Consider the following 16,606-nt stretch of genomic DNA (forward strand, 5'->3'; position numbering starts at 1 on the left):
ATATGTTTAAAATAAAGGTTTTTTTTTATTATTTGTTAATTACAATTTTCTTAACATAATGTACAAACATTATTAACAATATGACAATAAATTAGTAATTTAACCATACTTAACAAATACAATAAAATATAAAATAAAAAAAAATATAACTGTATTTCAGTGCAAATATAGATATAGATGAAATATATAAATAGCAAACTTCATTCATTATAAGCATTTAATAAGTACTTACGCCTACGGAACATACTTATCTAGATAGGGAAATATCTGTGGAAAATATTGTTATTTTTAATCGAGATCCTGACGGAATTTGAGCAAAAAAAGAAAACAAAAATCTTTATACATTTCTACTTAAATTCTCTATTTACTTAAACTTGTATTTTTGGCAAGAAAACATAGGGAGCTGCTCCTAATACCAATAAAAGGTTTATATTAATAAACCATTAATCCACACTCATAAAAAATATTTCATAATTTAGTCAAGTCATTTTGTCACCTTAGTCAAACTGCTTATATTTATCCTCGCCACATGTCCATAATTACTAAGCTTATCTTTTCTCTCCAAAACATCTCGCTCTTCCTTACTCTCTCTGTTACTGTTACTGCCTATTCTACCGCGTTTATTACGGCTTTTCTTTATTGTAAAGTGCCAACCTCATAGGGAACTTCAAAGAGCTGTCATCTCGCAAAGAGTAACGCTCCTTGATACATCTCCACAACAAAAAAAATAATTTTGCCCTCTGTTAAAATGGCTCACTCAACGTAATGTCAAGTTCTCCATTACCCAGAGGGATCCAGTTCTCCATTATTCAGAGGGATCCTGGGTAGAAGTTTGTTAATTAGATCTTTGTGTCTTTTATTATATTTTTATAAGTATTATTGTAACTGCAGTTCTATAGCAGTGTCGCAGCAGCGGGGTTGTCGTGCGCGAGTTCGAGCACGGCGTGCGCCAGGCGCCGCGCTTGCTGCACGGCCGTGGCGGCCGGCAGCAGCCCGAGGTGCACGCAAATTAACTCCTTCAGGCTGACTCCCGTGTCCCCGGGGAACGATAGTTCCGTTAGTTGCCTGCAATTACAGATTTATTAGCGTGTCAAGAAAGCGTAGAATACAACCGAAAATAAAAAAATATCGATTCGAAAGAGATGGCGGAGTACGGAATTTACACAACTTTGATCAGCAAAACAAAAGGATTTCCCGCACTACTCCCGCCCGCGCAGGTAGCTACACACATGGAACAAGTATGTGACAATACGATCAGACCTGTAGAAAGCCCCCCGTATATCTCCGGGCGGCGGCAGCGCCCGCACGGCGGCGGGGTGCGGCGGGCAGGCGGGCCGGAGCGCCGCGCCGCGCCGCTCCCACCACCACACGCAGCACACGTGCAGCGCGCCGCGCCGCCACGTGGCCGCCGTGTAGCCCTCGCGGCACACCGACAGGCTGCGCGACACTATCTGCTTCACCTGCGACGATTGTATTGTAGGCTTCAGTCGATAAACGTCACCGCGCCGCACGCACGCAATATATAGCGCGGTGCGCGAGGTTGCATACAACTTCATTCATGTCAACTGTGGTGCGTGCAGCGCGGCCAAATGTAGGTAATTAAATAAAAAAAAAATCATCAAATGCCAAAAATTAGATCAGAATCAGAATATCTTGCTTTCTGTTCTTCCTTTCTTAAATCCTTTATTAATCTTACATTTATTTTCTTTTGTTTACATAAATAAATAAAAAAAAAGTTTTCTCAACTAAAATTTTTTGTTGTCTTGCTTTTAATTATTATAATATTTACATATATTATATTGTTTGGTAGATCGCTATATAGTTTTGACCCCAACACATTACTCACTATCATCCAATATATCTGTTCACTCACCGTTTGTGGTGACAGCATGTCCACGCAGTCGGCCATATCAGGCGCGAGGAAGCGGCCCGCCGTGCGGTCCACGTGTATGAAGTGCACGAGCCCCGGGAACTCCTCCACATACTTGTGCAGCGTTAGGGAACTCACGTCTGTGTCGCCCGTGCATCCACATACCCACATTAAGCGAAATAATTTGTTCCATGACTTGTTACATTGGTGAGATGATACAAATAACCCGCGTTCGTAAAACAATATTATGTAATTTCTTTTATAATAATTAATATATAAACAAGTTCTTTAAAAACTGTGTAATACAGGGAAAACACGATTAGTTTTATCACAGGCAATTGTAACTTCCATATATGACATCATAACAAATGTTTAAAAAGCACATGAACAAAACAATGTAATGATTATTGTGATCTGATATTAAAGTGATGATGAACTTTTACCATACCATAACAAAATTTAGATGCATTTTGATGCATCTTCCCAGATTTCAAAGCAGTAAAATATTTTCTGTCATCATTCCAAATTATTATCGTGACCATATTAAGTTCAGAGATTTAAATTAATTCATACATCCATGTATAAAATCGCGCCCGTTTCCAGAAAGTGTAAGGAGATACTTCATCTTTCCACTTGCCTCGATCTCTTATAATTAACCCTTTCCATGCGGAAGCATTATTTCAATTTCGCCGTCTCTGTACGGGCGGTTTTGTATTAAGGCCCTTCTATAAAACGATGGGCGAGATATTACGTCCTAACAAAACTGGTTCTACTGTACGGAAGGCGTATTATTGCGTCCTGTAATTTTTTTCGCTAGACGCGGATGGCGTATTATTTCGTTTTCAAAATTATATAGACAATTTTGGTGTTGCCATACCTTGAAACAATAACGTCTTTATAAGCAGAAATGAGCAAATTGAATTATGATTAAGAATAATGAACATTTGCTGCAAAAATACAAAAAGAATATCAAATATTTATATAAAATTACTTGCATATATATTTTTTTTATAAAAAACTGAAATATGTAGTAAATTGAAATCAAATTTTTATTAATCATAATAATTTTTTGGGCAACTGGGTATGAGCAAGCATATAAGCAAATTAACACTCAGTTTTTTACATACTCATTTTACATTTTTTTTATATTACTTTATCATGCTTTTAAAAAAAATCTATGGTTATAATAAAATGTAACGAGGGTAGCTTAAAATTTAATTTATGAGGGTACAATAAGTAACTGGCTAGTTGACATATCTTGTACATTGTATCGTGTTTTTATTGGACATGGTGTTATCGGATTTGGAGAGTCATCATAACATTTCACTTTATTTTGTAAAATTCGTTGCGGTATGTTAAATACTTGAGATTCTTTGACCTCGTCAATAGTTTCGTGAGAAATTTCATTGTTTCTTCCTCGTTTTCTAAATAAAATACTTTGCGACATCTCATCATCGTCGATAAAATTTGGTTGCGAATATGGTTCATGCTCGTCAATTTGAGTCTCATCTGAAGATTTATCTTTAAAAATATTATCGTCGAGGTAAAACACATTATTAAGAATTATAAGTAATAGACTTACCATTTATATTATTCTCCTTTTATTAGACTTTTGATATAAAAAGCTTACAACACTATCGGCGTAAACCATGCACTCGTATCTACATAATAATAAGTAAGTATTTTTCCACCGTTTCACGTAAGGTTGTTGAGTTTATAACTACAGTACAGGGGAACCAACTTTCATATTGGTCTAATCGTTTAACACAAGGATTTGTTTTTGACGCAATAATACGCCCACCGTGTGGCCAACGGTTTTTAGTTATACGTGATATTACGCCAGCCGCATGGAAAGGGTATGATCCTGAATTCCCATTTTCTCATGACAATAGTTAGTGAGAAATATAAAATTCGGCCACAACTTATTTGGCAAACTACTGATTGACAAAGCAGTCGAAGACTAAGACATCACGCTAAGTCATAGATACATCTGTCATATACTAACCTTACCTTTTAACCAAGCAAATTAATTGAAAAGGATATGATCCCAGGCTGAAGTATCTCATCGCTTTCACTCGGAGGAAATCCACGTACGGGTCCATAGCTGCAGCGAGGCCCTTCAGCGGTTGTGTCAACTTAATACTAGGTATATCCGGCTTTAGTTGTTCTATGACAGCTTCTAATGCGGTGTGCATCGCTGTGGCGGTGGTTTCGGGAGTGAGGGGCGTGGTGGTGGTGCACGACTTGCGCAGTTCTAGCATTCGTGAAGTGACGCGCGCGCATAGAGCAGTGTTCGCTTTGTTTTTGCGAAGCGCGTCGGTTGTCTGAAAGAGATGGATATCTTTATTTTTTAATGAAGCCTAAAATATTTATACTCAAATTCATACTTATGTTGTTTTACCTTTGTCCTTCCTACACCATAATCATATAGTTGTCGTGCTTTTAAGCTAATCAATTATGAAGTGTTTTTAAAGAACTGAACAACAATAGGTACCTACACACCTTTTTCAATGAAGCCTCCAGAGCGTCCAAAGTACTTGGAAGCATTTCCAGATTTCTTTGGAGCAAAAGCCTGCGTAGATTCGAAAGGATTTGACTGGACATATAAGTAGAAACTCCAATTTCCCTGAAAGAATACGCCAGAAAATAATAAAGTTACGTGCGTTATTAGTTCAACAAAATTTACTGTCATTTCATAAAAAATCATCCTATTGGTGTTTTATTCCAGTTTGCTTCTCCAGGATTTTTATTCTTGGAGAAACATTAAGTCTCGTTATGACTTTCATACTGGAGTGGTTAAGACGGCAAATTTTCATAAATTTACATCACTGCAAAAGTAGCTTTTGCGTGAAAAGTGATCAGCAGGATGGACTGCGGCATTTCTGTCGAAAGTTTCAAACTTGAAATCAGAGTTAGCTAAAATTCAAGAACCTGGCAACTTAATACCAATAATGTTTTGATAATTACAATATGTCTATACCTCAAGTCCATATCGATAAGCATCGCGAAGGTGACCCTGGGCGCGAGCTCGGCCACGTGCAGCGAGTGCGGCGCGCACGGCGCCCCGCCCGCCGCGCCCAGCAGCTCCACCACCGCGCTGTTCTCGCACGACAGCCCTAATCACATTCTATATTCTAGTTGCAACATTTATTTTTAAGTACAAAGCAAAGTTATTTAGCGACTATGTGCACTTTTCGTTATGGGTTAAAAATAAAAATAATGATATAACATTTTGTAGCATGCGCTGCCAGTCTATGACCATAATCCAGGAGGGATTTAATTACTTAATTTATCATCGTAACTTAGGCAATTCATTCAAGTGGCTGCTGTCTTTCTCGCTGACCAAACTTAATCTTTTTGGAACATGGTTATTTGTGCTACTATCATAGTCATATTTTAAAAAATCTGCGATAACTTACAAGGCAACCTGCTATTGGATTCTTCAGTATCTTTCCAGTACTCTTGAGCAGCAATACACTGAATACTTAACAGTTTAAGATCTGGCGGCGTCAAATCTTCACTGCCACGACTGTAACATTTTATGAACATATAAGATTACTTTATTTTAAGTATATGCTAAAATCAAAACTAATATTAACCCCAAGATAGATACTTATCTAACATTAGGAATATATCCTACATCGATGATATGCAACATACAAAATATTTTTTTTCACCACACACATCTTATAGAATCTTTTCCACATATGTGCTGTGATACATGAAAAGTATTTTTTTGTACATTTATCCAAAATATATAAATATATATAAACTTGCCTCGAATAAAGTGCTAAGATTTTGTCGCCAACAATAAGCATCAGATGATAGTGTTGATACGGCGACGTCTTGATGTCCTTAGCAGTTGCTTTTAAAGCGTTGAGCGCGGCTGTGGAAGCGCCACTCTCACCTATGAGACCAATGGCACCGGCGATAGAATCTCCTTTAGTTCGGCTCTCTAACAGCACTGACAACCAGTCTTGATACACTGGCGATTGAAGACTGTAACATAGTACATATAATCACTCCACTACTCTGAAATAGGCAGAGACAACATATTTTAATCCCGGCTAGTCTGCTCTTCAGAGAAGTGTCGTTGAACCAGGATAATTGACGGCCTCTGTGGCTCAGCGGTAGTATGCTTGTCTGTGACACCGGAGGTCCCGGGTTCGAATCCCGGCCAGGGCATGATGAGAAAAGAACTTTTTCTGATTGGCCTGGGTCTTAGATGTTTATCTATATAAGTATTTATTATAAAATATAGTATCGTTAGTATCTCGTAACACAAGTTTCGAACTTACTTCGAGGCTAACTCAATCAGTGTAATTTGTCCCGTATTTATTTATTTATTATTTATAAGTCCAGGACAGGTAAAAAGAAGACAGGGAATATGGCATCATATATTTTTTCATTCAAAATTGTACCATTATTTTTAAACATATGATATGATGAGGCTACTTAAAAAAATACTGAATATGTACTTAAAAAATACATATATTTTGAGTAACAACTAATAATTTGGAGTTTGATAAATGTACTTTGATTTTCATGATTTACAGTCAGCCAATTCAAGTAGCTACTTACTAATTTAAAGTATTTTATAAATAAAACAAAATGATCAAATTAATTGATGGAAAAATTTTACTTACAGATTGATGTTTTGTCCACATATGTGTTGCAAAAAAGTCTTGCAATCCATTAACTCTCTATGAGCTTCATCCACACTATCTTCGCAGATAATCATGAAAACATGATCTAACCACTGAAATCATTATAAGGATATCTGGCCTTTCAGTCTTTTTAAGGCTGTTGGCTCTGTCTACACCGCAAGGGATATAGACGTGATTATATGTATATATTAAGGGTTCTTGGGAACTTCAAAAACAAAAGAACATTCACGTAGACATAAAATTTTCAGCACTTTTCAAAATGCCAAAATGTTAATGTTAATATGTATGCACTAAAAAGGGTTCTAATATGCATAATAAAAACCATTTGTAATTAGAATTTATGTTTAATTATTCATAATTAGCATTTTGCACAGGCTAGCGTTCTGTGGAAAGTTCAAAAAAAAGGTAGCCTATTTTATTCCTGAAAGGTCTGTTGTATATTTGTGCCAAATTTCGTGAAAATCATTGCAGTAGTTTTTTAATTCAATTGCGATAAACATAAGAAATACGAATCTTTTCGTTTTTTAATCAGTGTGGATTTATTCTACTATTATCTTATACATGTGAAAGGTTGTGAGTAAGTATGTATGGAAAGGGTTCAGCCCGATACGTATGACGAATCGGCCCCCAAATGTATATGGGTAATGGAGCACACAAAGGAGCATAACATATATTATTTTTGTGATTGTAAGTCACAGAGAACTCAGAAAAAAAATTGATATTTTTAATTTTTAATGTAATTTTTTTATTCTAAAATATATAAAAAAATATATGTTATATACTCTGTAATGTAACCTAACACCTCGCGTTAGTTTCACATCTCTATCTTAATTAGCTTCAGAGATATATATCACATTCAGTAATAGTCAAGCATACGGATATTTTGCTCTCTATCTCAATTTGCTCTCTATCTCAAGGTCAAAGCGGAAGTCGGTCGCGAAAAGTACATAAATCGTGTTTTAACATCAAGTTGATATTAAAACAAAAGTTTCGATATCGATTCCCATTTGGGGGCTGACTCGTCATAAGTATCCCGCTAAAACCTTTGTCTGTGTGTTGTGGATATTTGTACTCTTTCACACAAAATAAATATAAATGAACCAATTACAATGAAATTTGTTATGTATGTAACTGAAGACCTAGAATAACACAACATACATACATACATACCGTCACGTCTATATCCCTTGCGGGGTAGACAGAGCCAACAGTCTTGAAAAGACTGAATGGCCACGTTCAGCTATTTGGCTTAACGATAGAATTGAGATTCAACTAGTGACAGGTTGCTAGCCCATCGCCTAAAAAAGAATCCCAAGTTTGTAAGCCTATCCCTTAGTCGCCTTTTACGACATCCATGGGAAAGAGATGGAGTGGTCCTATTCTTTTTTGTAATGGTGCCGGGAACCACACGGCACTAACACAAAGGCTACTTATTATTCTAAAGTTCCTGGGTGATTGTTATGATAAGGTTTCCACACAGACGAAGTCATGGGTGGCCCTGTGTAAGTTATATTAACATAACTAATTAATTATAATTTTTGTGACACACAAACACAAATATATTTTCCCAGGTTTTCTACAGAAAAGTTGTACATTTGTCACTTAATATCAATTTATAGGCTGAAAATGACATATCAACATCAAGTGCAACTGATATTACCAAACACGATTTATGTACTTTTCGCGACCGACTTCCGCTTTGACCTTGAGATAGAGAGCAAATTGAGATAGAGAGCAAAATATCCGTATGCTTGACTATTACTGAATGTGATATATATCTCTGAAGCTAATTAAGATAGAGATGTGAAACTAACGCGAGGTGTTAGGTTACATTACAGAGTATCACTACATAGTATAAAACAAAGTCGCCCATTTTGTCTGTAGTCCCTTCGTATGCATAAAACTTTAAAACTACGCAACGGATTTTGATGCGGTTTTCACTAATAGAAAGAGTATTTTCTCCGACAGGTTTTTATATATAATTGAAATACATTGAAACTATATTAGCTGAGTTATAGCGATTTATGTCCAAGAAGTCAGAAAAAAATCTAATTGAAGATTGCATTTGTGCGTGCGCCGCTTATACCGTTGGATACAAGTAAGAACAATGTATAGCAAAAACATTGGTCTTTATTAGTTCTACAAAAAAGTCCGCGATGACATATATCCAGCTTTTTTATTTAAGTCACAAAAACTACTTTTCTGTATTAAAAAAACATTTAATTCGTTGGGTGATGTTTAACTGGTGATATAACCAATAATACATATATCCTTATCAAAATAAGTAAGTTCATCATCACGAGCATTTAATTTAGATTATTTTTGCAGTTTACAGTGTGTTATTTAGACATATAGTTTAGGAGATATCACGATATTAGTATTGCGGCACGGTACGGGCCGGCCGCGGCGGCGGGGGCAGCGTCCCTATAAATAGCGCGTCGGCGGCAGGACTTTGATCTATACATATAAGACAAAAAAAAAATCTGTACATTACTTAAATATTTTTTCCAAAAACTGATAGGGGGGGCGATCAAAGAAGAGTCACAGAAACCAAAACACATTTTAATATTTTAAACGCGGTTAAGGGAAAGAGAAGTTATTGTGAAATGAAAATTAGTATCCAATATGTGTTGGTGCGTTGACTGTATTTGTCGAAGTAGCGGGGCGGGATACACGCAAACGAAGTTGCGCGGGTCAGCTAGTATAACATATATTTTTTTATATATTTTAGAATAAAAAAATTACATTAAAAATTAAAAATATCAATTTTTTTTCTGAGTTCTCTGTGACTTACAATCACAAAAATAATATATTTTATGCTCCTTTGTGTGCTCCATTACCCATATACATTTGGGGGCCGAACTTGAAATTTGGCACCATTCTTCACCATTCTTAGGTAGATAACTACCTACTGAAATAAACACTGCATATAAGCACTGTTTTATTTGCATATAAAGCAGACAAAGTTCCATGAAAAATGATAAGAATGTGGATGAAACAAAAGAAGTATACAGGGATTGTAGCAACTGTAAAGATGTAGTCTGCCTACCCCTCCAGGTAATAGGAGTGATTTTATGTAGATACCTATGTAGATTTAAATAAATATGAAGATACCTCGTCAAATACAATAGTTGTATTGTCTTTGCATTGCATGGAAGAATATGTATTTCCAAATTGAGCAGCCATAACTCTTTGGGAAGTTATAATTGGAGACAAAAGCTGCGACACAATGTGGCTATCCGTAAGACATTCAGTATCCTGCAAGCATCAAATTAGATTTCTAATTTTATTATGAAATATTATCATAAACATGAATGTGTGGAATTCTTTGTTATAATTTTAATTCTATTTTCTATTTTTTATCTTAAAAGACCTATTCTATTTTCAAGACTGACCTGTTCGTTTAAAGATTTCAGACGCTGTATAAATAATTCATCCCATTTATAAAACAACAAATTGTTTACACTGTCGAATATCAAAGCAGCTTTCATTTTGTTTCGGATTATATTATAATCGGTCAGTCCGATAATATATCTAATATGTATTTGTAGAAGACTGAAACAAACAACAAGTCTTATTTAAAAACCAAATTGTTAGAATTTGATTAATTACAAATAGCAAATTATTTTAATTTACCGAGTTCTCCGGTTCCAATAGTAACAATCAATAAGGGACATATACGTCAAAAGTATTTGACTTTGACAGACAGCCATTGTCAGTCATACATGCCTTTTCTCAATTTTTAAGGCTATTTAACAAAGTTTATCTTATAAAATTTTGGAATAAACAAAATTAAAACTACTCATAAAAATAAAATAAGATATTATTATATAATTTGCAAATTGTACAGTCCTTCGCTGCATAGCATCAAGTTGTGGTGTGGGAGTGTGCTCAGAAGGCTAGAAGCATTGCCATTTTTACTACGCTTTTATTAGCTTGGGTTGTATCTATGTATGTAACGGAATCTTTGAGCTTAATTTTCACTGGTTTCTAAACGTCTGATCAACTTGGAACTTTGCACACGTATCAAGGACCGATGACAATGCAATATTTTGATAAGAGTTTCTCATTATCCTTATTGAAACTGCCAGGATTAATAAATTCATTTTTAGATAGCTCTGTCTCTACGCTTTTTACTCCGATTTAAATTGTTTTGTTTATAATTTAATTTTGTTATAATTTTAATCGGAGGTAATTGACTATAACTGATTGTTCGACTTGCTACTACTGTTTTATAATTCCTTTGTCATTAATTTTTATTTTCTATTTTTTAGTTTGATTAGCAATAAAAGCGTAGATTTTTAGTTTTTTTATTAAGGCAAATTTCCTCTTTGCGCCAAATAACAACATGGAAGTCAGCTATTTTTAGGAATGTGAAATCGATTTTATTAAAGTAAAAATCGATTTTTATAATCATACAATAAATGCACTCTGACATTACGTTTTTGTCTTCTGGCTTGGAGCCCGGAACGCGAACTGCCAAAGAATACTATCATAGCTCCATAATATTACATTAACGCCATCTGTGCATTTTTTCTGTGCTCTTAAAACAGTTTAGATGATTAATTTAATCAAACATTCTCTAGATGGAATTAGTCGATGAATAGTATTTCACCGACATTCGGTTGATATTTTATTTATTACCTATTCGTTGCTGAAACTTCATTTTTCAAACTTGATTGTTAAAAACTTTAATTTGCGTTGATTATATAAGAACTTACTGTTTCTGTTGTTTATTTTTAATGAATAAATCTATTGATATAATGTATATGGCGTTTATTTTGACATAAATTGAAAAATTAGGAAAAATTCTATCAATATAATAAAATCGATTATTTTCTTAAGAAAAATCGATTATTTGTTAATCCATTTTTCATACTTAAAAATATATCGATTATATAAAAATCGATTTTTTATCAGCAATGTCACATCTCTAGCTATTTTTAAGAGTTTTATAAAGAACTAGAGGCCGCCCGCGACTTCGTCCGCATGGAAACCCTATCAATCCCGCGGGAACTCTGGGATAAAAAGTAGCCTATGTGTTATTCTGGGTCTTCAGCTACCTACATACCAAATTTCATGGTAATCGGTTCAGTAGTTTTTGCGTGAAAGAGTAACAAACATCCATACATCCATACAAACTTTCGCCTTTATAATAGTAGTAGGATATTATTAATTAAAAGGCTGAGAAACAACACGCGAGGCATCGACGTAGATGAAGATGCGACGTTGGCGAAGAACGAAGAACGCGACGAAAATCCTTGTATTCATGCTGAGTTTTGGTACAATTTCTATATTTCACAGTAGAACCTTTCATAATCTAAATTGTTACTGTCATTCATAGTAACAAAAACAATTGTCTGTCACAACGGTTAAATAAATTGATTGCATGCAACATTGCGGGCAGGCAATCAGCAGATTTGTTTGTATTTGTTTGATAGAATTGAGAAGTAATATTTTTATCTTACGACTATAGTTTTATGCATTCTATGTAATACATTATATTTTGTGCGTTGGAAGCTTTATATTTAATTAAAACAAGTAAAATGAGCTCCAAAACTCAAGCATTGGTATCAGAATTTCTAAATTTTGTATTCAAGAACCTAATTATTTGTTCTATCTAAGATTAAAATTGTTAAATTTCCGCAGAAGAAAATCAAATCCCTATGTTATTTAACGATTGGTGGATCTGTGGCCTACCAGTTTACATACATGAAAAAAGATTTTAATGGTTACTATCAATCATTTCTGCAGCCTGCTATCCAGTATTTAAGCCCTGAATTAGCACACAGACTTGGAGTATCGGCTGTAAAGTATGGTTTCTTTCCACCAGAAAAATATAATGACCCAAATATACTTGTAAGTACATATTATTTCCATAGAAAAGGTTCAATCTGAACGTGAAGTTATATATATGAAACAAAAATATCAAGCATCTGCTACATCAGACTTCTTGCATAATACATATCTAAGTACCTATTATTACTTTTTTTTACAGACAACCAAATTTTTAGGATTTGACCTTAGCAATCCAATTGGTATTGCAGCAGGTTTTGATAAACATGGGGATGCCATAGTTGGTCTACGAAATATTGGATTTTCTATAATTGAAATAGGGTCTGTTACACCAGAACCTCAACCTGGAAATCCAAAACCTCGTGTTTTCCGTTTACCAGAAGATCTGGCTGTGATCAACAGATATGGGTTCAATAGCGAAGGCCATAATGAGGTTTATAGCAAAATCAAAGATATTGATAAAACCATTTTGTCAAGAGGAGTATTGGGAGTTAACTTAGGAAAGAACAAAGAGTCTAATGATGCAATTAAAGATTACACTTTGGGAATTAAGAAGTTTTATGATATAGCTGATTACTTTGTTATTAATATCAGCAGGTAGGACTATATATGTAAGAAGAATAGTGCTTTTATTTCAATCTTACAATGTTAAATTTCACTATTGTAATTTTTTTACAGTCCTAACACACCCGGCCTGAGATCATTACAACAAAGAGGAGAACTAGAGAAACTTTTAACTGAAATAAATAAGGAAAGAAACTCTATTCAAGCTAAAACTAAACCTCCATTGCTCTTGAAACTAGCTCCAGACCTCACAAATGATGAACTGAAAGATATCATTGCTGTTGTTTCTAAGAAAGAATGCAAAGTAGATGGTCTTATAATATCTAACACAACAATAGATAGATCTTCTCTAGTGAATCAAGAGTTTTCAAATGAAACAGGGGGACTTAGTGGGAAACCATTGACCAAGAAATCAACAGAAATGGTGAAACAAGTGTATAAATTAACTAAAGGTATGTATTTTATTTTTACTTTGTTTTATTAAAATTTTATATTTTTTTATATGTTAATCATAATCATTATTTAAGGAAAAATACCAATAGTTGGTGTTGGAGGGGTATTCACTGGCCAGGATGCCTATGAAAAGATATTAGCTGGTGCAAATGCAATTCAGATCTACACATCATTTATTTACGAAGGACCACCTGTAATCACTAAAATAAAATCAGAACTTGCTGAATTACTGCAGAGAGATGGCTACAAGAGTGTCAACGAAGCAATAGGAAAGGCAGTGAAATGATGCACACTCATTTATTTAGATACATAAAACATTTCTCAATACAGGATTATTCTAAAGTAATTATTTCTGTACAATAAAAATATTATCTTTTGTTTATCTTTCATATTTAATTTGTTCAGCATCATCTGAAATTTCATCAAGTTTTGGTAAGTAATTTAACATAAAACATGAGATTATTTTGTGAATATATGGAAATGTTTATTGATGAAATCAGTTTTCAGTAGATTAGTACTTTTATACCTAATTCATAACTAATCTACCTCATATTAACTATGTGTCATAGTAAAAGTTTTAATAAAAGTGTTAGAAGTACTAAAACATTGTCTTTTCAGAGGTATTGTAATTAATATTTTTATGACCCATTGAGGTTTATGGATATAATTGTAAAAGGCAAGTCAAAAATATGAAAAAAAATTTAGGACCTACCTTGTATTTTACAATTTGGCAGTTGTGTTTGAAGGAATTGTTTACATTCATTAAGATTTGATACATTTTCTAAATCAAAAAGTATTAATGTCTCCAGCTTATCCAGTATCTTTATCTCTTTGACCCCAGCATCAGTGACACTTCCACACTTAGATACTTGGACATGAGTGAGCGTGCTTTTTCCATATGACAAACCTTTCATGGCTCTATCATCTATGTAGTTATCATTGTGTAGTATAATTCTCTTCAATTTTGTACATCCACCTGTAATATATGCAACAGCCTCAATAATTAATACATAGCTCAATACTCAATATTCAATTGCATTTCATTAAGCTCACAATGTAAATAAAAAGAGTAAAAAGCAATTAACAAACATACTTAGGTGTGGAAACCCATAGTGTGATATAGAAGAGTCTGATCCATCAATTTCTAAAAGTTTAGGTACAGTTTCCTCCTCAGGTGGTAAACTATTGTAATCAGCCAACTTTCTCCCATCTTCCCAGACAACACGGCCACCATTTCTAAGCACCCATTCAGCACAAGCTCGATCCGGGCCCAATAATTCAATTCTTTTTGGGTCAGGTTTATTAAACATCATGTTCACATATTCCCAAAAGTGCCGTACTTGGTAATTAAATGAAAAACCAGTTTTCGTAATTGCAGATTTATTCTGTAACAAAAATGGGGAACTAGACATCTGGTATTTATGTAAATCAAACTATCTTTTTTTGAGGACCAGTTTTCTTTGGATCTTCATTAGTTGAATCATCCCAGATGAGAAGCCTTGCCTATGGAGTCTAGTAGATATCACTAAAGGTTCCTGGATTTCCCTCATAGATGCAGCACCTCTAGTAGGAGATGGTTGTAGTTTCGTCAATCTCATGCAAAATATTGCGACCAGTATTTTTTTATTTACTACGACTAAAACTTACGTGACGTAAATTCGTAATTAGTGACATATCAAATTATTATCAATCAATGTTTATTCGGGACAAAATTTTATCAACATTCCAATTTCCACAATCAGCCAATTGATAAGGTCGCCAGTCGCCACTTTGACAGTTGCCGACTTCACCGGGTTTGGCAACTGTCAAAGTGGCGCTATACCTATAATAGATTTATTTTCAAAATTCAATATCATCATTAAAATTCATCATCATTCATATCATCTAATATAACTACTACCGCTTCCAAAGCGCATGTGTAGAAGAAGCGGCGGAACAAACTACACTATCTATACTGCAGCATTTTCACCGAATGTCAATTTCCAAAAATAGATCTCTTAAATCTAAATCGTGGACGAATGCACATTGTCTTCATTAAAAAACATGAATGAATGTAAAACTAATTATTTCAATACGATTATTTCGTCAAAATACTAAGGTCATCATCATCAAAGTAAGCTCTGAAGAACTATCCTAGAGAAGTGCCCTATGCAGGTAATTTTCCTGTATACCTAAATAAACAAACCGGAATACTAACATGGCGGACTAGAGTCGATAGTCGATAATATTTTATCGATAGATAAGGGATTTAAGATTGTTCATTGCCAATCACAGTTGTAAATATAAAGTTAAATACGTCTGTGATTTGGTTCTACATCGGGAATCCTAACTATCCTGGCTATAATCTATGGTCCAACAATATTTTATCTATCACCTATCTATGATTTAACTGGGAATATTGATTAATTATTCTACAATTTTAATTCATATATGTTGTACTAGATGCCGCCCGCGACTTCGTCCGCATGGAAACCCTATCAATCCCGCGGGCACTCCGGGATAAAAAGTAGCCTATATGTTATTCTGGGTCTTCAGCTACCTACATACCAAATTTCATCGTAATCGGTTCCTACTGAACCTACTGAACTTTTTTGCGTGAAAGAGTAACAAACATCCATACCGACAACCTGACACACTCACAAATTTTCGCATTTATAATATTAATAATAGGAATTACATATTTTTGTGCGCCTTATGTACTGAAATTATTAATTATTCATTATATGTTTCATAATAAGTCTGAAAATAATTATAATGGGCACAAAATGTTTGTCGGATGACTCCGACATTCACGTATAAGGGTTAAGAGATAAATGATATCAATAAATAATAGAAATTGTTCGTGTGTTCTTTGAAATATTTATGTTCTTTTGAATCTTCGTGATTTCGTTTTGACTAATTTATAAAAACTTTATGATAAGCGATTGCCAAAAGATTGTTGTAAAGTCGAGTGCTCTTTCGTGGCCCTTAAAGAGACCTTTAGCGGGAGCGATGATTCGGGCTTGCCCGCCACCAAAGGGAAGATCTCCCGCCAGGCAAGGTATAATGCCTGGAGAACCACGGCACACATGGATATGTTTTGTTCCTGGCCAGATATTTTCTATGCCAATCATTTATATTCCCTTCGCCAAGATTCGTTCCTTTGTAAACTAAAACGAGAAAAAATACGTTAACATTACAAAGACCCTAATTTCGATAAGATTTTATGTTCGATGATGTTCATGTTTATGTTTTCGATGTGAATGAAATATTGAGA

At 34.4% G+C, this 16,606-nt stretch overlaps 3 protein-coding genes across 5 annotated transcripts; 1 reads left to right on the forward strand and 2 right to left on the reverse strand.

The window, feature by feature from the left end:
* Positions 1-5: 5 nt before the first annotated feature.
* LOC106134983 (BLOC-3 complex member HPS1) lies at positions 6-10,210 on the reverse strand. 2 transcript variants are annotated; one of them, XM_013335140.2, is made up of 12 exons: positions 10,174-10,210; positions 9,933-10,092; positions 9,652-9,795; positions 6,517-6,629; positions 5,648-5,869; positions 5,290-5,399; positions 4,851-4,986; positions 4,373-4,496; positions 3,914-4,194; positions 1,874-2,021; positions 1,261-1,460; positions 6-1,065 (listed from the first exon to the last, which is right to left on the reverse strand). In XM_013335140.2, the coding sequence occupies exons 2-12, from the start codon at positions 10,026-10,028 to the stop codon at positions 894-896; spliced, it is 1,746 nt and encodes a 581-aa protein (XP_013190594.2). In that variant the 5' UTR covers positions 10,029-10,092; positions 10,174-10,210; the 3' UTR covers positions 6-893. The 2 variants fall into 2 exon arrangements, with proteins under 2 accessions (XP_013190594.2, XP_013193215.2); XM_013337761.2 differs by lacking the exon at positions 10,174-10,210 and having other exon boundaries at positions 1,874-1,985; positions 9,933-10,159.
* Positions 10,211-11,888: 1,678 nt separating this feature from the next.
* LOC106137144 (dihydroorotate dehydrogenase (quinone), mitochondrial) lies at positions 11,889-13,636 on the forward strand. 2 transcript variants are annotated; one of them, XM_013337925.2, is made up of 5 exons: positions 11,889-11,987; positions 12,187-12,396; positions 12,536-12,930; positions 13,012-13,349; positions 13,425-13,636. In XM_013337925.2, the coding sequence occupies exons 2-5, from the start codon at positions 12,250-12,252 to the stop codon at positions 13,634-13,636; spliced, it is 1,092 nt and encodes a 363-aa protein (XP_013193379.2). In that variant the 5' UTR covers positions 11,889-11,987; positions 12,187-12,249. The 2 variants fall into 2 exon arrangements, with proteins under 2 accessions (XP_013193379.2, XP_013193370.2); XM_013337916.2 differs by having other exon boundaries at positions 11,903-12,107.
* Positions 13,632-15,163, reverse strand: LOC106137165 (ATP synthase subunit s, mitochondrial). Its single transcript, XM_013337950.2, has 4 exons — positions 14,998-15,163; positions 14,444-14,735; positions 14,063-14,326; positions 13,632-13,761 (listed from the first exon to the last, which is right to left on the reverse strand). The coding sequence occupies exons 1-4, from the start codon at positions 15,022-15,024 to the stop codon at positions 13,730-13,732; spliced, it is 615 nt and encodes a 204-aa protein (XP_013193404.2). The 5' UTR covers positions 15,025-15,163; the 3' UTR covers positions 13,632-13,729.
* Between the last annotated feature and the right edge of the window lie 1,443 nt (positions 15,164-16,606).

This window comes from Amyelois transitella, chromosome 8 (genome assembly GCF_032362555.1).
Source record: "Amyelois transitella isolate CPQ chromosome 8, ilAmyTran1.1, whole genome shotgun sequence".
NCBI lineage: Eukaryota > Metazoa > Arthropoda > Insecta > Lepidoptera > Pyralidae > Amyelois > Amyelois transitella.